Source organism: Buteo buteo, chromosome 4, assembly GCF_964188355.1.
Source record: "Buteo buteo chromosome 4, bButBut1.hap1.1, whole genome shotgun sequence".
In the NCBI taxonomy this organism is placed as follows: domain Eukaryota; kingdom Metazoa; phylum Chordata; class Aves; order Accipitriformes; family Accipitridae; genus Buteo; species Buteo buteo.
Genome location: NC_134174.1, coordinates 40,574,861 through 40,598,802, shown reverse-complemented (window position 1 = coordinate 40,598,802; position 23,942 = coordinate 40,574,861). Strand labels below are relative to the sequence as shown.

The 23,942-nt window shown below is 36.5% G+C and overlaps 1 protein-coding gene across 2 annotated transcripts in view; it reads left to right on the top strand.

The window, feature by feature from the left end:
- Positions 1 to 23,731, top strand: part of RET (ret proto-oncogene) — an 89,056-nt gene extending 65,325 nt beyond the window's left edge. For both annotated transcript variants that reach the window (XM_075025623.1, XM_075025624.1), the window contains 9 exons: positions 500 to 647; positions 3,909 to 4,016; positions 5,567 to 5,781; positions 5,890 to 6,012; positions 8,883 to 8,953; positions 12,992 to 13,129; positions 15,087 to 15,186; positions 16,829 to 16,976; positions 18,867 to 23,731. In XM_075025623.1, coding sequence (XP_074881724.1) covers positions 500 to 647; positions 3,909 to 4,016; positions 5,567 to 5,781; positions 5,890 to 6,012; positions 8,883 to 8,953; positions 12,992 to 13,129; positions 15,087 to 15,186; positions 16,829 to 16,976; positions 18,867 to 19,024 — 1,209 coding nt within the window. In that variant the 3' untranslated portion in view covers positions 19,025 to 23,731. The remainder of the gene's footprint in view (positions 1 to 499; positions 648 to 3,908; positions 4,017 to 5,566; positions 5,782 to 5,889; positions 6,013 to 8,882; positions 8,954 to 12,991; positions 13,130 to 15,086; positions 15,187 to 16,828; positions 16,977 to 18,866) is intronic.
- The last annotated feature ends 211 nt before the right edge of the window (positions 23,732 to 23,942 follow it).

Genomic DNA, 23,942 nt, shown 5'->3' with positions numbered 1-23,942 from the left:
GGTTAAACCACAACAATCTGTCATTGTTTTGCAACCTTAAGGCTTAATAATGCTAATTTCGTAAAAGGAGGATTATTGTCTCTGGTGAATTCTTAAGGGAAAGCCTTATTCTGTGAGTAAAACTGATTTACTTCTCTGTGAAGTCCAAGGTCACATATTCAGTTATTCTCAAAGCAAGCACTTATCCCGTATTACTTCATTTTTCATTTGTACCCAGTTTCCCAGACCTGTAAATATAATCCCTTATCCATAGACTACACGTACAGCCTGTTTTGAAGGAGGTGTTTTCAAGGTAATGGAAAAAACACTTGCAAAATACCTAGAGATTCAGAAGCTTTTATAGGAATACACTGATATTGATAAAAAGAGCAACCAAACATTATACACTAAAGTGTACCTATTCTGGAAGAATGGTCTCCTATTGAACATTAATGCTTCGGGTGTAGCTAGCCAGTCCTTTTCTTGCTTCATCTTATAGGGTTCCTTTTCTCTCCTGTAGGAAGATCCAAAGTGGGAATTCCCTCGGAAAAACCTAGTTCTGGGCAAGACTCTTGGAGAAGGAGAATTTGGAAAGGTTGTCAAGGCAACAGCATTCCGACTCAAGGGAAGGGCTGGCTATACCACTGTAGCGGTGAAAATGTTAAAAGGTACATTCCCATCTGGGTCTGAAATGATTTGAAAACTATTTGTTGTAACCTCTGAACGGATTTTATGAGGGGCTAGCATGAAAGTAAAAGGTCAGCTAAAAACAACCAGTGTCACAGCCTCTGTTTCTTCCAGCATTCTGTTATATTCTGAAAGATTTCTGACTTTAGGGACCTAGCATCACATTGATCCAAGGGAGTAATTTCCACAAGTAATTCTAATTAATGATGTGCAAGGAGCCTCTGTCTTACCATAGCAAATGTATTTAATTTTGCTTGGCATTGATGGAAATATTGCAAGGGTTTGTTAAAGCTTTCTGATTTTTTTTTCCTCTACCCACTTTTCTTTGACAGAGCTTTAAAATAAATCATGTTATAATCATGTCAAGAGAAAGAAGAGACCTATTAAGTTACTTTTCTGATTGAGAATTTCATCTACTTTCATACTTTCTGATCTGCTTTTACGAGGAGCTCTGCCAAACTGGCTTGAGTAGTCCAGTGCCGTCTCATGGTGTCTTCAATTTTCGCTAAGGCTTTAAAGCTGGGGAAGACAAAGTATGCCTAGATAATGTTAAGATGATAATGTGAGACCTTGAGCTCAACCATTCACTGCTGCTTCTAAGTAAAAACATGTCCTTATAGGAAAATGTTATACTTCTCATTACCATTTCTATTACATGCAAGGTTTTTTTTAAAAAAAACCCCTACATCTGCTGCTGCTTGAGAGCGAAGATGCTGCATATCCCATCACTTTACCAAAGAAATAAATGAATTATGAAGTGCATGCCTGCATTGCAAGAGGTTCAGTGGAGAATAGGTCATATGGAGAAAGTCTAGGAACTAAGTTTTTTCAGAAGTGTAGTTAACCATTATAATACTCAAGTAATGACCTCTATATCATTATCAATAGAACAGTCTTAGTCATTATTTTATTTCATATTTATTTGTGCACTTAGTGTCACTGCTTTTTCTAGCACATTTTCATCAACAATGTGAGACTGAGTTAAGATTCCAAGACGTAGTAGTAAGAATGTTGCTTTTACTTGCAGATAATTTAACATTCAGCTTTCCCTCGCTATTATGAAGGGAAGAATTGACAGAATTGATAATGCGAAGGAGTAACCCTTTTTTTAAAGCACCTTAATTTAATAAATTGATCTGACATTTACAGTAATACTTCAGGCTCTAATGAATCCCTTTGTAATGTAAATTACATTGCAGATAGTCACCTGAAATTCCATTTTCCAACTTGACTGTGGAGAACATTTGTCATTCTGCAAATATTTATCTGTTGTTACCGGTTTGACTTTACTGTTAATGCATGACAACTCAAGTATAAGAAACATTGCGTTAGTTGACAGTGGTCTTTATTAATGCTGTCAGGAAGTATAAAGGACGGTTATTTTGGATCAGGCCAACGTCACCCATTCTTTCCCTGTAACAGATGCAAAGCGGGTAATCTGTCCAAGTATTAAGGACTCTACACTGCCTGATCTTTAAAAGGGAACAGTATGCATACCAGTATGTTAATGGAGAAAGCCTCTTGCTTATTGCGTAAAAGGTATCTCCTGCCTGAGCTGGGTCGATGGGCACAATCTGTGGTTAAGAACAGATCAGGGTAGGACTCTCCCCACTTTGTCAACTCGGCGTTATCTACTGGGGAGGGAAGAAGGAGCAGTAAGTAATTAGCTGAGCCAAAATAGTCTTGGAGCTATGGATGGAGTTTTAAAGGAACAGAGGGATAATTTTTTTCAGCCCATTATTACCACTTTTCTCATATGAATTAAATCTGACCTCCCGCATGATACAAATGCCCTCATTACAATAAAATTAAAGGGGCAAACACCAACCAATACGTAAATAGACATTATTCACAATTCGTAGAAACAAGGGGCATAAAGCTTCAGAGCTAGTTGTCTCCATTTGTGCACTATCAAAGTTACTTTTTCCAGCAGACAAACAGGCATGGTATGCGGGGAACTTTGTTCTGTTCTTGCATATGCTACACAGTTCCAGAGCTGGAAAAATAGGACTTTCTCACAGGTTTTAAGTTGATATTGTTCATTTTTGTTTTACGTAAATGCATATTTTTGTAGTCCCTATCAGTAGTGAGAGACCATCTGATATTGTACTCCCTGGAGTAGAAGACTGAAGTCTGAGTGCAGGCTCAGACTTTAAGATAATATATAGCAGATACAAACATATAGTACTGATACAAACGTATAGTAGAACAGAATAAAAAATTATCATGACCAGGGCAAACTATTAGCACACATATTTTAAATGGATATGTAAATAAATCCTTTGGTGCTTACAGCCTTTATGGAAAAACATCCAGTACAGTACCAAAGAGCAGAAGCTGAGCTTGTTTTTTATTAGCGTTAAGTAAAGGTGACCACATACTTGTCAACTCCCCAGTAATGACACTCTGTAGGAACTATTCCAGGGAGGCTCTGTGTGTCAGAGTGATTAAGAATGAGGTAGAAAAAGGGTTATCTCTGACCTATGGTGTCTTTATGACTAGGGATCTCCTTCAAGTCCCAGTGCATTCAAAGAGGAAGTTTGTTAGAATAATTCTGCAAAAACAAAATTATTGAAAGGCTAAGAAAGCCTCTAGGGGCTATATATTGTCGTATGATTCCCACTGACATCAGCGAAGTCTGCATACATGTCTCCCAGTAAAATCAATCTGAACTGTAGGTTTAGCTTCTCAACTCTAAACTTGGATGTGTGCTACAAGTGTAAGCCAATAGATTAGTGGATTTTTACTCCATTAGAAAATGTATTTAGGAGCAGGAGGGCTATATCATGGGAGTTTACTGAGTGAGTCTTTTTTTGTTTTATCAACATAAAATCTTGGCTTTCCTATGCTTCTGAAGCTTCAATTGCACTGATTCACCCTCAAAAGTTGCTTCAGAACACTAGAAAAGGTCTGTAATAATTTCACGGCATCTGCAAGATATTACAGACTCTGGTCCTGATTCTTGGCTGACCTACTCTTTCTGTAGTCATTTGTATCAGGGCAGAGTGATGATTAGAGCGGGTTACTGCGCCAGAACAGCAGCAGTCCCGTTCACTTGGTTGATACAAATGACCGCAGGACAGTGGAGATGGGGAAGTTTCTCTCCTGTGGGAAAGTACACAGTTTTCCAACCTCTTGCTAATTCCAGGAGAAATGGTTGATCTCATACTTCAGACAGTACACAGAGAACTCTTGAGTAACGCTTTCCTAACCACAACTGTGTGTTTGGACGCTTTCTGCAGAAAATGCTTCTCAGAGTGAGCTGCGAGATCTACTTTCAGAGTTCAACCTTTTGAAACAGGTGAACCATCCTCATGTCATCAAACTTTATGGAGCCTGCAGTCAAGATGGTAAATATTAGAAGCTTGTTATTAAGATGAAAATGTCAAGCAAGGAAATAAAGAGCAGTTCATTGATGGGTTTGGACCGCTGCTTAATAATTGCTGAGCACTTTTAAAATTTGCTGCTCGCTGAAAAAATGAGGGACATATAAGAAAAGCAATTTTTGAAGGGAAGGGGAAATGCTAATTCAGGTAACTAAGGATTCTTCCTGTGGTTTTCTTCAATACACATTTTGATTCTGAAGCAATTTTAAATTTAACCAATCTACTACCAATTCTCTTCCAATCAATATATATTTTTATATTAAGCTGATGCTCAGTAAGTGTTTTTGAATATGGGTTATATTTAAAGTTTAATGGAATTTTCAGTATTGTTATTCATACTAAAACAATGCTTTCAGACTTGAGCCAGGGAATGAGATCTCCCTTTGGAAAAAAAACCAAAAAAAAACCAAAAACAAACCCCTACAGATCCTTTTGTTAAACTATAGCTGGATAGTTAGATTGATACTCAGTTTTCCTCCTCTGTTATAAAACTATCGTCTTCCTCTTGTTGTGAAATAGTTGCTAAAAGCCACAGTCATTGAAAGGTATATTTCAAGGGGAAAATTTTCAGACATATGTATTATAAATCGCCAGTGAAGCAAACTTTCATTGTTGTGCATAGGAACTGATCTGAATGATTGCTGTTCATTTTAAATGAAGTTACATGGCAACATCCTCTTCCTTTTGCATCTGTAATTACACAGCCTAAGAGCACAGCATGCATGTTGCAACCTTGGGCAAAGGCCTGCCTTCTGTGCCCACCCAGTTCTGTTGCAAGTGGCACTTTTAGTTGTAGACAGAGAATATAATTCAGGACTGAGTCATCTCTGAGTCTTAGTAAGGTAATGGACCAGTGGGGTGGGATGTTTTGTTTTTTTCTTTTCAGTACAATGTATTTTTTCATCCCAAAGGAAATGAATTGTTTCTGAGTCACAGGCTTTTAATAAATATCAAGCTAATTCATTAGCGTATGAGGTGGGAGGGCTTTGATACAGCAGACAAATGTATTTAGCATTAAAGCACTGAGTGGGTATTATTCATGTGGGTAATGGGGAGGAGAAACTAATGGATTGAAATGTCAGAATGTTTCTAAGTGCTCTGAAAAGGCACCTTAAATACAGCACTGGAATTAGCAGATGATTTGTGAGCTTAGTATTACACACTCCAGAATTTTTTTTTTAAATTTTTTTTTTTTAGATTTCTCCAAGTTAGGCTGTTTTACAGATCTGATTCCTAAGAAGTTTGTCTCTTTTTAGTCTCAGATGATCTAGATGAGGGAATATAGGCAAGAGCCTGAATTCTGCTTTGATTTAGGCTGAAACTCACTCCCTTTGCATAGAGGATGTAAGCTGAAAGTATTCCGTGGCTGATTCAGTGCCTTTTACATAAAGGCCAGAGGTATCTGGGACCTCTGGTTGTTCAAAACAATGTGTTGATTAGAAGAGACTTTTTTGAAAAAAATTAAAATTATTATCTGTTAATTGTTTACTTATCAGTGTGTTTGTTTATTTCAGGCCCACTATATTTAATTGTGGAATATGCTAAATACGGCTCCTTGCGCAGTTTTCTCAGGGAAAGTCGAAAAGTAGGACCAAGCTACGTGGGTAGTGATGGCAACAGAAACTCAAGTTATTTGGATAACCCTGATGAGAGAGCCTTAACAATGGGAGATCTGATATCGTTTGCATGGCAAATATCACGAGGAATGCAGTACCTTGCAGAAATGAAGGTAGGGCAGCGTAATAGTGATCTGAGCATGTCCTTGTGATAGACAGACATGTCAGCAGTCAATTCCTCCACAAGAAGCATAAACACTCTTGTTGATTTCTTCCTAAAGCTCGTCCATCGTGATTTAGCAGCCAGAAATGTACTGGTGGCAGAAGGGCGCAAAATGAAGATTTCTGATTTTGGCCTCTCCCGTGATGTATATGAAGAAGATTCATATGTCAAGAGGAGCAAGGTACAGTGCATATTAAAAGCAGTAGTGGGAATTATTACCTAATAGTGAGAATGAATTTATACTGTAGACTTGAGCACAGAAGAAAAAGATAATAGCTATTTTTTATTAAGTTAGAATAATTCTCTATTTTAAAGAAATAAAAATGAAGATGAAGCAAAATTATGACTTTAATTGGTGGGACAGTAATATATATATATATATATGTATGTAAAAGATGTATCATATTTAAGTCACCATTACCACCTCCACCTCTTTTTTTTTGACTCGTCAACAAAACCGATTTATTTCTAATAAGTAGAAGTTAATAAAAGTCAAAAAAGGGTCACTATGATGGTTAAGGCCTTGGAGCATCTGACATGTGAGGAGAGGCTGATAGAGCTGGGTTTGTTTAGCCTGGAGAAAAGAGGGCTCAGGGGATCTTATTGACATGTATAAATACCTGATGGGAGGGAATACAGCCAACAGAGCCAGGCTCTTCTTGTTGTGGCCCAGTGACAGAACAAGAGGCAATGGGAGCTATTTTAAATATGAGAAATTCCATTTAAAGAAAAGAAAAAGCTTCTTTACCGTAACAGTGAGTGAACACTGGAACAGGCTGGCCAGAGAATCTCTGTCCCTGGAGATACTCAATACCTGGCTGGAAACAGTCTCAAGAAACTTGCTGTGCCTGACCATGCTCTGAGCAGAGGGGTGAGGTCCCTGCCCACCTCAGCGGTTCTGTGATGCTGAGAAAAATTGCAAGACAATACGTAAAAACAGGATGAGATCTGCTGGTTTTTAAAAGCAATGTGCCAAATAGACTGTAATAAATTATTTCTTTTTCTTAAGGCTAGAGAGTTCACACAGGATGCTTAAAAATAGCATGTTTTGTTAATGTAAATACAGAAGAATGACGCCTTTTTTCATTGCAGGAACTTTTTAGTAGTAACCTTTTTTACAGGTAGAGGGCAGCCCATTTTTAAATGAGGTGGGCCCTCTCTCTCTTTATCCAGGTCCTCATCACACTCCTTGAAAACACAAACAAAAAAACCCATCATTTTTCTCTCTTTTCCTATTCATAATTAAAAATATAAACAAAAAAATCCCAAGGGGTTGAAAAAAATGCAGACAATTTCTACAAAGATCCTAATTTCAGGAATGATCATATCTATGTAGAAGACTTGAAGCAAAGCCCTCCTACAAATAAATACCTCCAAATGTTTGAAAGATACTAAATCTTAATCAAAATGGTACATCATAGGTCAGGGTAGATTAGGAGCTAATGCTACCTGCCAGAGGTTCTTTAAAGCAGTTCTATTTTGCCTGCCAGAGTGAATTATTGTCAGGTGCCCAGATACAGTTCTGTCTGCTCGCAGTGCTCATGGCAGGATTCAGCATATGGTAACGTTTCACCTGCAGGACTGTGCAAAGGAAATTTGATGGAAAGACAAGTTGTTGAGTCACATCACGACTTTCCTGAAAAGAAACTCTTGAGCATAATAACTTTGAGACCAAGAAGATAAGTTAAGGCTTGTCATTTATTTATTCTTGTAAAAAATACTGTCAAATACAGCAAGCCAAATTCTGCTTTCTGCCTGTTTGCATCCACGTGGCACCGACATCAGCAGAACTTTTACAAGTCAATCCCAAGCTAGACTGTGACATTCACTAACACTACTTTTTATTGACTCTTTCCAAGATGAGTAGTGTTGGTTCAGTTCCCTCTTTGACTTAATACGAAAGAGTTGCCAACAGAATTTTTTCTGTGTGAAAATTTTAGAATTGAAATGAAAAGATTTCCATAAATACTGTGAATTTTCAGTTTAGCTTTCCCTGTTTTTTCAGGCCAGTTTGTGTGAATGTTTCTTAAGTCAAAATAAGTTGCAAAGAAAAAAAACCTTTTGGAAGACATGATCATATGTAAAAGGGCTTTGCACATTCATTTAGCTGTCTTCTGCTTTATGTGGCTTACTTTGATCTATACCAGTTGCTCTGTATTTTAAAAATGATGCATTTACATAAAAGCAGTCTTATTTTATTTGGCGGTGTGTTGATGTACTGAATGGATATTTTCTCTTTACTCCTGAGACATGTGTCGACAGAGTATTACTTGGAACCTAACAAGCATCTATCTGCTTGCATAGGGAAACAGGGAGAAGAAAAAATTGAGAGGAAGAAGGATAACTTTCAAATCCTACTGAAACAGTTGTTGCATGAGAACAAGAATGCTAGCGATATTGTGAAGGTTATGAAACATCTTGAAAATTTTGCAAAGCTAGTTTTTCATGAATATCTGGGGCAGATTTCTCAGATTTCATCAGTGAATTTCTGCCAGTGGAAAGTAGCAATTTGTAGATTCAATTTAGTAACCAGTAACCGAATATGACTGTCCAGGTACAGTTCTGAAACCAAAGGTATCTTAACATCTAGGTGCTTCCATTTATGCATCATCCCTGATATAAACAAGATAGCTCTTTCTCTTTAATCATCTTTCCCCATCATTTTTGCATTTGCACATTTCCCAAAAGCAATGGGAAGACAGATGTTCACGTTTGAAGAATATAACTCTTTGGATGAAAGTGTTTGTTAAAAGGAGAGTTGAGTTTATCTGACTTTAACTGGTGGCCATCTGGAAAAAACCCACACCACCTTACTGTATGTAATTAGATTACTGAAGTGTGTGGAAGGAAATGAATGAGTGATTTCAAAAGCTCTTACAATTGTTCTCCTCACTGTTTTTCTTATGAAATGCCAAATCATTCAGTCCACTGGAACATATTAGAGTATGGATAGAGTATCTGTTACAGTTTTGAAAATAAAAACCTTGGTTTTCCACTTGGAAACTTAATTGTCTGACCAGTAATTGCACTGTTGCTTTTTTTTCCTCCTAGGGTCGGATACCTGTTAAATGGATGGCCATAGAGTCCCTGTTTGATCATATCTATACAACACAAAGTGATGTGTAAGTGTAAATTCTTGCATTCTTTATGGCGTATGTACTTATTTAAGGAGATGAGGGAGGAAGCACAACAAGGTACATAGTAGCCAAAGCTGCTACTCTTACAAGGAGACGTGAAGAGCACAGCCTAGATGGCACCGTCCGCTGGCAATGATGCGTAAGATTTTTGCTGTTGAATTAAATCTGAAGAAAAGATTATCAGAGATATTTAGGTACATAATTCCTGTTGAAATCAGCAAGGGTTGGGTCTGTTCATGTGACATAGTTGCCTTTGAATATATAGACACAAATTATTAGTCTTTGCTAAAGATAATGGTCATACCCAAACTTCCCAGTTCCTGTTCATTACTTGTCTGTAACACTTGCTGGCAGGTGAGGGATGGGGTAGGAAGAAAGGAAGAAGAATTTAACTCCTGGCCTAACTCCTATTGAAATCAATGACAAAACTCCAATTAATTTTAATGACAGCCAGCTCAGACCTTAGGGGAATACTCTGGTTCCAGTGCAAAGATGCAAGTTCATTTGCATGATTAGGAAAACAGAGATCCTGAAGATGGATATGCTCCTATCTCCACCTGTGATGATTAGGTGGTAAAGCAACCACAGCTAAGCTGTCTTCATGTCTGATAGGCAAGGAGACAGGCAGAGGAATTTATGTATACGTTTAACTCAGGATCAGATACTTTAATTTCTTTCTTTCTGGGATGAATGATGCTTGTGACTAGTCACCAGGCAGACACCGTAAAACTACGTACTATTTATTTAGGAGAAAAACCTCTAAGGGACTGTAAAAGCAGCTATACTTATATGCCTGATTTTCTGCTAGGTAGCATTTTCATACCTTCCAAGTTTCCCTTGAAAGAGGATCTGACTAAAGTAATGTTTTCATTAAAATAAAATGAAGTAAAACCTACCAATCTCAATGATATTTCACTTTGGGGGAAAACACTTTGATAACAGCAGTATGTGCAAATAGAAACCTTTTGAGTTGTACTTCTAAAATTATTTGCATTCACTTTTTACTCTTCTCTCTGTAGATCAGAGCAGTTTTAGTGAAGTAAAATATTTTGCTTGCCTTGGAAATTCTTTACAAAATGAATTTCCAAAATATTTTCATTTACTTTGTTTCACTTGGAGTAAGAAAAGAAAAAACATTGGGGTAATTCTCAGGAGAATGTCGCTTTTACTTAGGTCTGCTTACAGGTTTTTCTGGGTTTCTTTTTATCCTCCTCAGAGCATCCGTTGTGCTGACCTGCTTCTTTGCAATGACTTTTCCCAGAGAATTGTTAAATTAAAAACTTCTTAGCGTATTTTTAATTTCTTAATTTTCTGCAAAACGGATTTATCACTATGGTTTGGGGCCAGAACAGATTGTGTTGTCATGTAAGTGCCTCTTCTTTGATTGTTGATTGATCTTCTGGATCCAATGCCATTCGTCTCTGTTTGTTTTCCTGATGGGCTGCTATTAAGGCCAGGAGCCCATCTCTTGTACATGTGATATAATGCCATGCAGAGATTGCCCAGCGGGCATCAAGCAAGCTAGCTCAGAGCTCTGGGCAGCATGCTGGTGCTGTGTAGCTTTACTGCTTCCCAGATCTGGATTAGTATCTCCATGTAAAGCCGTGCTGATTTACCAGCTTTCTTGGAGATGCATTAGGTGTTCTTAACAGAGCACTGCATTGTTCTTTGTAGGTCTGCTTCAATACAATGGTGTAAAAGGTCTAAATATCTGCCATGCTTACAAAGTGCCTTTGACTCACTGGTGAGGTCACCTTCACTATTCATGTTATTATACATGAAGTAATCGAAGAGTGTTATATAGCAACTCCTAATTTAGCCAAGTCCCTACAAAACAGTACTGAGACATGCATAGTGTTGCAAAGCAAATCCTCTCCAGCGCTAGGTTCTATGAATGCCATTCCAACAGCAGCAAACTGATAAATGAAGTACTTTTTTGCAGCATTAATTGTTATTTTAGATAATTACACTCACTGAAAATACTATTTTATGAATATTCTTTGTTGTTCATGGTGATGCAATTATATTTTAGGTGAACATATATATTAATATACTCAACAACCATTCCAATATGCTCTTTTTTCTGATATTCTGTGTTTCTGTTTTCCAGCCTCTTCCTTCTAAAGCCTTTCTGTGTAGTTAGTGGTTAGCCGTGCTTAATAGCAGTATCACTTGCCAGCATTCACAAAATGCCATTTTTGCTTCAGAAGTCGATGACATCAGTGGAAAGCTAGCCTACTGTCTTCCTCTTCACATATTTTTTTTTCTTGGCTTTTTCTGATCACATTTTTATTCAGCAATAAACATATGACAATTGGAAATTTTTCATCTCCCATAGTACTTAATTTGTATAATGATTTGAAAGCATTGCAGCATTCTACAGCATTCTATTCTAATATGCCCATTTACTAAACAACTTTAATTGAGAAATTATTCATCTGATTCCTCCTTCCATATTCTGTAAAATTCCTCTTATGCAGTAGAGGTGGATTTTAAAAATAAAACCTGCCACGCTACAAAGTTTATTTGAATTAATCATGGACAGAATTATAACCTGATGGCAGAGCATAATTGGCTTCAAAAAGGGTATGAGGACGTATATTAATAAAGTATATGAAAATGCTGTAAATATTCATTAGCTTTCAAGAATGTGCAGAGTGATTAAAAATTAATTCCATGAATGGCATTAGGGAGAAAAATGGCAACATACCACTGAGGACTGTGTGAGACTCACTTTGGCTTCTCTGCCCATTTTGGAAGTTTTACTGGTGTACTTTTGGGGTTACCATTGTTCTTTAAAATGTGAGAAGCACAGGTAGAATGTAGTCAGACAGGAGGTGAGGTTTGTGGCTAACATTTTGAGATGGAATTTTCAAAGGGAATTAGACACTGCTGTTTGGGATTAGGTGTGTAACACTTCCTAAAATCTTCTTAAAAGTGGAGTTTTCACAGGAATGACCCAATGATGAGAGCACAAAAGCTAACAGTTGTCATAAATTGTATGTAACTTTGTTTCCAGATGCATCCCATTGGGTATCCCCTTTGAATGAAACAGCGTTGGCTGGTTTCCCTCATTTTGAACATCCAGATTTTGGCAGTTCTGTCAGTTGAGCAGGTTCAGAGTAAATTTGTAGCTTCTTTGTGTCTCAGAAAAGCCTTCCGCTAAGGAAAGAAAAACATTTTTGCCTCTCTTCTCCTGGCCTGCCCTCCAAAAATGAATGAAGTTAATCTGTCTAAATATTTCCAACCCATTGAGCAAGGTCTTTCTGTTTGAGCTCATCAATAAAGTAGGTTAAAAAAGTTGCCATTTCTTCTCTTCATTTCAGAAGAGTTTCTTCTGTCTTCTGTTCTATGTTAAACTATATTTTAGGCATTTGGTGTTTCCCAAATAAATTCCTTCCTCTTCTTTCATCAGCTCTTAAGAAGAAAATTAAGTCCTGAATCACTGAAATGGCCCAACAGACCAGCTGAAATCAAAGGGTGCTGCTTATGATTGAAATAAACACATTGTGCATATAAAGAAACACCATCTCACAGTCAAGACAGCAAACCAATCTGTTGGTAACTGGTTGAGCCAGCCTGTGTAATTTAGACAATTATTTCTGAATAGGACTATAAGGGCTAATTAGGAAGGTTAGACTCCCTCTGTAGCCAAAGGAAAAAGAGAGGCACCTCCAGGAGCACTGTACAAAAGAGGAACAAGCCTTTGGGCTGGGCCACCATGGGAAAGACTTTATCTTTCTGCTGTCTAGAGAAGATGGGCCTTCCCAGGATACAGTTAGCTTTTGTCAATGAATAAAAGAGGGGTATCGCTTATCTTTACTGTCTTGGTTGCTAATCTTTTCAATGAAGGTATTTGGGAACAAGGATGGCCCTGTATGCATCTGTACGGCCCCTCTGGCTCAGCAATGTCTTGAATTCAGTTGGGTTCTCAAAACACTAGAAAGAGATATGTTAGGTGAAAGCCACACTAAGCTCTTGAAACCTACCACTCTAAATAAAAACTCATTTTCTTTTTTTCAGATGGTCATTTGGAGTTCTGCTATGGGAGATTGTAACTTTGGGAGGCAATCCCTACCCAGGTATTGCTCCTGAAAGACTTTTCAACCTCCTAAAAACAGGCTATAGAATGGAGAGACCAGAAAACTGCAGTGAAGAAATGTAAGTAGCTCTTGATCTGATTAGACTCATAAAACATCTCTTGAATAAATACATTTTAAAAAAAGGTTTAAATAAATACCACATAATAAATACTATTCTGTATATCTCGGAGGTATAATCAAAATATGTAGTGCTCAAAAGAATGTAATGAAACTAGTGAACAGTTAAGTGCAGGAAAACAATTGCCAAAATATGTGTAGGATACCGAATAACACACTTGCCAAACAATTAGAAGAGTTTGAATATTCAAAACTTTTGAGGGTGGAGGGAGGAGGAGAATTTCATAAACCAGTGGTAGCTGAAATAGTCAAGAAAATGTTTCAGTACTTTTCTGCAAATGAGGTAGATGTTCCATCCACAGTCATTGTCTATTAGTTGTCCTGGCATTACGTAAGAGAAAAGATACCTTGACCCAGAAATCTATACCCTAGAAGACACAAGTTTTCTGTGACTTGATAAGCCCATGGCATTTTCTTTTCTGTTTGGAGACAGTTCATATTTTATTGGCTGATTTATTAAAACACTCTCAATGTGAAATATCTTCTCTCTGTGGTTCTTCCATGGCATTTGGAGATGAGGCATGATTATATGTTCAGCCTGCAAATCTGGTCATGGTCAGTTGTTTTGTTTTTTTTTTTTTTAGAAAGTTACCACTCTATAATCACTCTGACATCTCTTTTGACTGATTTTCAATGTGAAGCATGCTTTGCCCACATCTGGGGTGAGAAAATACAGTATAAATACTATAATTTTATTTTTTTTAATACCATATACAGAGAAAAAACATTAAGCGTTTCTGAATTTAGGGCAGGGTAGAAGTTTACAAGTGTCACTGGCAAATATCCTCTAGCAAATACTTAATATTGAATTTTTTTTGTTTGTTTCATCTCAACAGGGAATAAGACTTCATTCCTCAAACATATGTTATTTCATTGATAATTATTAGGTTAGGCAAGCTGACCACATCTGCTTTTCTTTTTTTTATTCAAGCCACATCATGTTTTTTCTGACTGGTTCAGATTTTTTCTGGTTTATTCAGAAATTTTTCTGACAGCCTTTGAGAGCACACTTTGAGGACTGTTTTTCTTAAATTGCATTCTCTGCTTTACCCAGTTAAGTAAGAGAGAGATCACAGATGAGGGCAAAAAATGCAATGCTTTTCAATAGCTTGCTATAGTTCTTGTAGGCAACTATTTCCACAATTAGAGTACTTTTGTGACTGGATCACTTAGTCCTGAAAACACTTGAGTTAGAAAAATAACGTGAACGGTACAGGTTGGAGAGTTACACATCCAGAACTTGGCCATTGTCTGTCTGATAGTCACTCAACTATAAAACTTTAATTCTGCTCCCTTTTGTTTCCATGCTGTATGCTATAGAAGGGAGTTAAAGACAGAATAAGAATAGATATAATCAAAATAACAATAATAGAAGTAATCAAAAGAATGTTAGTTTGTGCAAATGGTCTTAGGTTAGGCTTCACTGAAGAAAAGTTTACAGAAACTTTTCAGAATGTAAACAAATGAAGAACAAAATTCTACTTTCTGATATAGCAGCAGAGTTTTTTGGGTTGAGATATGCACATCCGTGATGATATGCAAATTTTTTCAGTGTCATATGCAAACAAAATCAATTAGAAATCTGGTATGCTGCCTAGACATGAGGTGGTCCTTTGATAAAGTGATAATAATGAAAGAAAGCTAAGACTACAGTCCTTCAAGGACAGCCAAGTGCATCATCATTTAAACTCATAAAGACTGATGAAAGTAAAAGCCCATTCTTCTGAATGTCAGTTGTTGATTCAAAGGAATGTTTAACAGAACACACAACAAAGACTGATGTACTTGTGGATGGCCTTCATGCCACAGTTCAACTTCAATACTATAAATTACTTCCACAGAAGCATGACCCACTTCTAACAATTTGGGGTTTTTTTTCACTTTGTGGCGGGGCACAGGTACAACCTGATGTTGCGCTGTTGGAAGCAAGAACCTGATAAAAGACCAACGTTTGCTGAGATCAGCAAGGAACTAGAGAAAATGATGGTGAAGAGTAGGGTAAGTGTGGGAAAGCATGAGTTTTAGAAAGTTTTTGTGATCCTCTGAGTTTGAATATAGAGAACTATGATTTAAAAAAAAAAAGTAATTTACTTTTCATCAAATTTTGAAGCATTTACATATCTAGTTTCTTCCAAATGCATCCAGTTTTTTGAAAGCAGTGCTACTTCATATAGTGGCTTTGGTGACTTCAGCCCTAAATGCAGATGAGTTATCCTTAATCTGTCTTGTTTCTTTAATTTAAAAACAAAAATTAAAAATTACTGTGAAAAGTTACTCCTAAATTGCACTCCTGAATAAATAACCCTAGGAAGCCTAGAACTAGAAGAATGCAGTATTTCCTTGAATCTGATTTAGTTACTTGATGATAGCAACAGAGATACAAAAGCTGTATGATTCCACCATTCTGAATTACTTTAAAACTGTTATAATCCTGTATAGACTTTCTTTGAATGAATGGATGCTGAGGTCTAAAAATAAGTCCAAGTTGCATATATTTAAAAAATGTATATGTTCCTACTTGTCCATAAACACGTAATTTAAAAAAAAACAATCTACTAGTTATGGGAAGGGAGGCAGTTACAAATGAAAAACAGAGGAAATACTGTGACCATTATCAGATTTGAGAATGGGATGGAATTTACATTGGGTGCAAAAGGGACTAATAAACAAATGTGTACAATTTCGTTCAGAATGTGAATGTAAAAATAAGTTCTAAATTAAAACTGGCAAAGTGAAAGGTATAGGCTGTACATTAAATCACTCTGACTTGTCAGCCACTAACTTAAAGCTGCTGAGAATTGGTAGGCAAACAATCTACATGTCCAGTGACAGACTTGTAATACAGAGGCTGGCATGTTTTCTGAAATTTTCATCATTAAAACCAAAGACAATCCAAAATAGCACTCGACAAATTAGTCATTTTTCTCCTTGCCTTTCTGAATGAAAAATTCTGAAGATTTTTCAATTTATAAAATTGGGCAACTTTACCTTTTTAAAGTTTAATTTCAGTAAATTTGCAAAGGAAAGTCCATTTTGAAAGGAAAAAGTATATTTTAGATAGTTGAAAATGCTTCATGTTTGTTTTTTGCATCAAAGCAATTCAGCAGCATAGATGAAAACCTGTCAATTCTTATGGTTGACCTAAATATTTAGTTTTAGAACAGCAGCAGCAAAAGCTTTACTTGGCAATATTTACACAACTAATTTTATACATGATTATGTAATAGCTTTTGTAAAATGATTAAAGATCTGAGTACCTTCTCCTTTAAGTGCGTATAGGTATCTACCTATCTATCTATATTTCAGGCATACGTGTCTATCGGGCATAACAGAAACTGAAGGTCAAACGAATCACCTAGCACAGCCCTTTTAACCTCTTGGTTATTTTACTGAATTAACTAAGGGAAGTATTCATATGTCTCTAGCATGTCTAGTGTTCTGGCAAGTCACATACTTCCAGAGATGCTATGGTTGCAGAAAGGGAGACCCTATGCGGGTGCCAGAGGTACTATCAAAAGACAAATGCAGTGGGGTCTGTAGCTACTCGTTTTAAGGAAACCAGATGCATATTTAGCCTTTATACCCAACCAGCAACACTGCCACATATGTTAACCCAGCTTTTTCTGTGTTCACTTCTTAGGACTACTTAGATCTTGCGGCTTCCACACCTTCGGATTCCTTACTTTATGATGATGGGCTCTCAGAAGAGGAGACACCACTCGTGGACTGTAATAATGCTCCCCTCCCTCGAACCCTCCCTTCCACATGGATTGAAAACAAACTCTATGGTAGAATTTCACATGCATTTACTAGATTCTAGCAACACAAAAAAATGATTTTTCTTCTGCACTGTTCTCAGACTCTGTAACCCCATTACAGTGTTTCTTGTCTGAATGAAGCCAATCAAAATTTGCTTGGAAGCTTCTTTTGGGTTTTTTTGTTTGTTTGTTTTTTCTTTTGGTAAATGTCAAAGTTTGCATCAGGATCATCCTTTAGTCATTTTGCAGCGGTGTTTAAAATAAACATTTTTAAAAGGATGTGAAAATAAGTAAAATGACTAGATATCATACAGTAAAAGAAAAAAAGATCAGGGAAGTATTCTCAGGGGAAATATAAAATGCTAATGAGTATCTAATTCAACTATCCTGTTGGGGGAGGCTAGGAACATTTAAAGTATGTTAGATTCTGCACCTCTAATTTAAGCAATAGACTTTTTTTCTTTTCCAATGCTGTTTTTTGCCATAGCTCAACGATAGCACCCATCTGCAACATTTTTCATTTTATCAATATGGATTTCTAAATTTCAGCTGCTGTTAATGCATTCTGGATCCATAAGCTGAAATGTCTATTTAATGTATCATAGAATGAAACCAGAGTATTATATACAGAAGGTAGAAATACTGTATATAAGTATTATATACAGACTAAATCAACATGTAAAGTCCTTTGAAAATTGAATTAATGGTGGGCATTTTGAAAATACACTCAGCTGTTTTCACGTCCTTTGATTTATTATGAAAATGTCAGTACTAAACCTTGATTGAATGATGTAGCAAGTGTTTTTAAAAAGAACATATGCTTTCATATTGTGATGGTGAGATGGACAGTAAAAATGGTTCTTGCCAAAACTCCTACATTTTGTCTCCTGATTAAATATTCTACATGTTTTTAGATATTTACTAACAACACAGATTTTTTTTTTCATTCTTCAAGCAGTATGACTTTTGAAAAGTTGGATCTTTTAGCTTAGAAGTTGCCATTAATACATGGCTTTGGGTCTATTTTTGATCTATACCCTAGCTATAATTTTCTTTAATAGGTTCCCCCAACTCACATTCACTTTGTGGCACTTAGTGGCCAGATTGTTAAAAGAATGCAGTAACAGAAAAAGTTGCCACCGAGGTTGATGGCAGATGCCGAATGCTTAATAAGCAACAAAATCAGATTTCTGTTTTTGAAAATCTTGGCCCTGGTATGGTTCTCTGCTTGTACAGCTGGATCAACATGGTGCTAAGCACTCTGCTTCCATTTTGATCACTTGTGCCTAAACTGAGAAGCAGTTACTGGACTCAATGCAAATAATTACATGCTTGAAATACACGTTTAAATGCGGAATCAAGACAGGAGTGCTCAGGATACTCAGGTGTGCTCCTGGGATTTCCTAAAATTAAGCAGGGGATCCCTGGTGAGGGTGTGAGAGTGTCCCCAAAACCTCACTGAAGCCAACGGAAAGGCGCCCATTTAAGTAAATGGAAATACTCTCAGTCATTGGAATGGACTTTGGATCCTGTCCCAAATAGGTTTATTAATTCTTGGAGCACTTCCTGTACAGCAAGAACTTCCTCTTGCAAAGCAATATATTGCTACATGATTGTTAAAAAAGAAAATTATGGAAAGTTGGAGGTTCATCAGAAGAAAAATTATTAGCTTTTTATTATGCACATGTGCGTGTGTGCATATAATTTTTTATCAAGTAAGCACTTTATTTTTTCAGGGTTTTTGCCTACATCTGAATTTGTGCTTCAGGGATTTTGAAACATCATTTATATGAATTGATTTGGGACAAAATCCAGTGGACTGGCTTAAAATATTGAAGGGAGTTTTGCCAAGGGCCTTACTGTCTGCACATGAAGTTATGGTTCTTCAGTGCAGAAAAAATTATCTGTTTTCATTTTTAGGCATGTCATACCCGAACTGGCCTGAGGAGAGCCCCGTTCCACTCACAAGATTCGATGGCACTAACTCTGTGTTTTCAAGATATGCAAATGATAGTGTATATGCTAACTGGATGGTTTCACACTCAGCGGCAAAATTTATGGACAAGTTTGATAGCTAAAATTTTCTTTGTGAAAGGTAATGGACTCCTGAGGGGAACAAAGATGCAAAGAATGGAAAGTCCATTGGCTCGTTCTTTGTACAATCAACAACTAACTTTTAAATTGGCAAACCCTTTTATTGGTAGTTTCTAAAGTGTGTTATTCATGCTGAAGACTATAATTGGTGATTTCCCCTTTCAGAAAACATATCAAGCTGGATAAGAGTTGTAGTTCCAGTACTTCTTTCTAGATTGCCATTTTGCATATGGTTACATTTGGCAACTTCTTACTGCAAATGGCCTCGCACTTCATTCTCGCTGTTTTTTAGACTAACCATCCTGTGTTACAGCTTTCTTGGATGTGAAAATGTACTTGAACTGCTACTTTTATAGTGGCTGTTAGCATACGACCACTTGATCTAAGCAGGAAGCACAAACAATATATGGAAGGGAGGGGGGAAGTAGGCTCCCAAATTACTGAGCTTGCTATCAAATGAGAAGTGTTACGATGATGTTGGCACTAACGAAGCCTGTATCTTGGTTTGGAAGCAAACATTAAGTAACTCAATAGAGGACTTGAGATTCAACATTTGAAGTCTTGTAAAATGTATTGTCTGTCTTAATGAGAAGAGAGTTTGTTTTATTAGTCTTAACTTCTCTTACCTTTAGCACAATGGAGATAAATTTGATACAAGATAAGCTGTATAGACTGATGGCAATCAAGAGTGTTCATCTGACACAATTTACTTTCTATCACCTACGTCTTACTAATGTTAAAAAGTACAATCTTGTACAATCATAATTCCTCTTACGAGTTCAAAATAGACTGTACAGGATTTTTAGATTGAATTCAAGTAAAGAGATTTCGGTTGCAGTCATATTCAGTGGGTTGGAGTCCTCCTCTCAGCTCCAAATTGGATACACTGCCATGCACAGAACACTGACAATGACGTAACTCCAAATAAACCTATTACCTTGAAAGTCATGAGTAAACAACACTTGCACAGCAAAATTGGTCTAAAACTCTACTGTTAATGAAACTATCCAAGGAAAATGTCATCGGAATTTGTTAAGGTGAAATATAAAAATATTGTGCTTACAACACTGACTTGATATTTGGGAGAACAATCAGATTGTGGGTCGTGTTCGATGTGGAAGAGTAAATGATCAGCACTACTTTTGTGTTTATTTGTAATCTAATATGGTTAAAGATAACTTTTTGTTTGCTACAAATGTTGGGACGTAAATCCCGAGTGACTTGTTGTTAGCATTGTGATGGTTATTCTAAATAATCCAATTCTACCAAAGCTTGCTCCTGTCACTTACAATCCAATTTAGCTGTTTTCAGATGTTTTGTGTATCAACTTTATGTTTCCATTAAAGTCTGTGATTTCAGAAACAAGAGAGTCAGACTGCCAAAACCCGAACACAGATTTTCGTTTTACAAAAAGTGGGATATAAAGTGCCATGTTGGAATTTAAACTACTTCACTGTTGGATATCATACTTGATCCTGTCCTGGTTTCGGACAAGCACTAAGCAGAGTGACTTTTTCTTTGTACAAACATTTGCCATGTTCCGTAATGCTTATGTACGATAAACAGATGTAGCTATTTATACAGAAGGGGTTCAGTTGTGATATATCGGTGATCTTCACTGGCATGACACAACTGTCAGCATGCATACTTTTAAAATAAATGGCATTGAAAATTAAGCCCATTATATGGGCTTTTTTTTCTGTTTGGAGATCTATGAAAAATGGAGAGAAAAATGGCACTTGTGGTAACTTTTTGCTTTGTCCAGTCCTTTTCCTTTATTTGATGTCTGTAAATGGGAATTCTTTATTTCCTATGAGCAATCAAGGCATTAAGACTTTTGTGTTTGGGTTTTTTTTTAATTCCTCCTTAAATTAAGAATTTCTTTTTATCAGCTATCTCAGCAAGTGTTCAGCTGGGAGATGTGAAGCACCCAGTTTCTAACCTGAAAAGCCCTGCAACAACATTGCTGTACAGTAGGTGAGTGGGATAGTAAGTGATGCTGAAATAACCAGTGGATGCAGAAAGTACTGTATATTTTAGACTTCCAGCATGAGTCAATGTTGTTTCAACCATTAATTCCTGTGAAAAATTTCACTAATAGTTATTGTCACCTATGTTACCGGACATAGATTCTGCATATAAAATACATACACTGTTCATAATTATAGTTGCCATACTCAGTTACCTGCATTAAGTGCAGCTTAATGAAAAATTCTTTACAAGTGTTTCATAATCCAGCTAATTTTGACTCCTTTTCTGCTCATGAATGTTGGTAAGGAATAGATTATTATTTTCAAGTATTCACTCATGACTGGAAAGCTTCTTATGTCCTCTGTGTACGCTATTTTTGTAAATATTTCCCTTGAAGTGCTTCCTATTTGTTCTGTGTTGCCATTAGTCATAAAGGTGACAATCTTGTTTCAGTTTCCCATGAGAGAGTACACGTACTCCCCATGTGGGGAAAAAAGCGATACTGCAGATGATTATTTCCACTGGTGCCAGAAATACTTATGCACTTGGCTGCCCTGAGGAAAGTGAATTTGAAGGGAACAAATGACTCACCTAAATGCACAGGTTGGAGGGAATAACTTTCTAAAAATTTCTGCCAGCCTTTTCTAAATATCTGCAGAGATGACATGGTTTACCTGGTCTGTGCTTTCAGTTGTGACAGATGGGGGAGAGGGTGAATCTCGTGTGTCCTTCCAGTCATTACAGCAGCACAAGGAAGTTATTGTAACGTTCGTTTTTACAAACTTTTCCAGAGGTATGATACTCAGAAAATCTACTGTGAGGTTGCAGATTATAATCTGCAGATGTTAACCTGTTTCATATAATAGAAATTTAAAAAAAATCTTGTCCTGTGAATATGAGGTACATAGGATTTAAATCATGTGGTTTTATCTACAATTTGTCATGCAAAATGTGCATTAATCTCTATGGTACACTCAACTGGACCTAAGTAAATCTCAGATACGTACAGTAAAAGCAAGTTTCTATTCCTTGATGTTTTATAATCAATCTTATATGAATAATACAAGCCTCAAAGTATATCTAAAAAGGATATTTCTACTGTAACTTTTAAAAGTTCAAAGAAATTACTTATAATTTTGAAATGCTTTGTGTCAAAACTCAGCCCACCTAAAAGCCCTCTCTCTCACTGCAGCTACAGTAGTAAATTTGTAAAAAAAATACTAAAGATGACGTTCAGCAGCACCAGCTCCTAGGTAGCACCAGGCAATGTTCCCCATAAACAAGGTGCAGATTGTCCATAGTGAGATGAATGGTTTGACTTTTTCAGCCTAAGCTATCTTTCTGAAAAAGAACCATATGATTCCCTAAAGATATATAAAAGTATGTAAAATCTTAATTAGAAAACCTAAGCTGTTCAGGTCTGCTGCATCTAACTTCATATAATTTAAGTAGCCCCTCTGAAGTTGGTGGGATCATTCATGAATAAATTATTCATAAATATTTACTGGTCTAAAATCAAATATCCTAATAGTCTGCTAGCAAAAGTACAAAAGATATTATCAAAATATGGACAAAGTAGCAATAGCTCAGGTCTACTCATCCCTAGCATAATATTGTAACTTTTCTATCTAGAAGCAGTATTTAGAAGTAGGTACTAGACACTGGAAGACAGGTAAGCACAAATATATCTTTAATGTATATCTAGAAGAGACAGTGAATGAAATATTTTTCAGTATTTATCACGTTCTTCAGTAAAGATGAGTTATTCATGTAAGCTGCGTTTCATGTTTGTTTCTCATTTCCAATTCTTTGGGACAGCAACCTGCGTCTTCCAGTTACAACAGAGATACACAAACTCTTAATGCTTTTTGAGAAGATTAATAGTTCCTCTCTTTTCAGGGTGTGTTTTTTGGTTTTACCTGGTTTTATAAAGGGTTGCATAGTATGTCAACACAACAAATTTCTTGCTAACAATGTATTTCTTTGAGCTGTTATGGAAGTTCATTTTGCTGGTAACGTTCTGAAATTAAGTAAAAAGGTTTTGCCTACCTAAGTACAGACAAGTACACCTCCCCTTAAGCTCATCTGAAATAATTAGCTGCTTTCTTTGGGCTAATGAGGTACATTTCATAAAAATCCAACTTCATCATTCATATGGATTACAGGCCAATCCGAAATGGTATGAACAATTTAAGAGCATTGCAGTTGTACTTTATATGTCAAGAAATAACTTTCCAAGTTTCTCTATTAGAAAAGAGAATGAAAGAAAAGCGTGTTCATCTCCAGGGTAGTTAAAAAAATTAGTAACTTTTAAAATCAATGACAATGTAATAATTGTTGTCATTAGGTATCAGACCGAGAGTTTGATTCTATCCTTGCTGATATAAGCAAATGTGTATTAACATATAAGATAACTGGTTTAAGTGCATTTTTACCTTGCCACGAGAAAAGCTTTCCATTTAATCAGCTAAGCACAGAAGTTTGTAGAGGTTCACATCATTACACTGATAGCAAGTAATGTGCATATTTTTAATAAATAGTGATATATACAGTAGGTGTTTCTGTTTGGTTTGGGGTTTTTTTATTGGCTCCCAAATATAAAAATGGATTGGGTTTTCACACAGCACTCAGCTTTGACCTAGGTCACCTCCCATTACGTCCCTGATAACCTTTGCTGATTTTAATGGAAAGTATAGCCAATGGGCAAATCTTGACTCAAAATTTCAATATAAAAAGATGCTTATTTTATCACAATATTGATGTAGTGGAAGAATCACTAGTTGCATAGTTAGAATTACTGAATATGTCTGTGCATAGACACAGATTTTTAAAATGTGAGTAGGCTATGAAGGTAAAACCAGTCACTGTGCCTGCCTAGTCTGTAGTTAAGGGGTAGGTGCAGTCAGCCTGGTACCTGCAGAAGTCCCCATG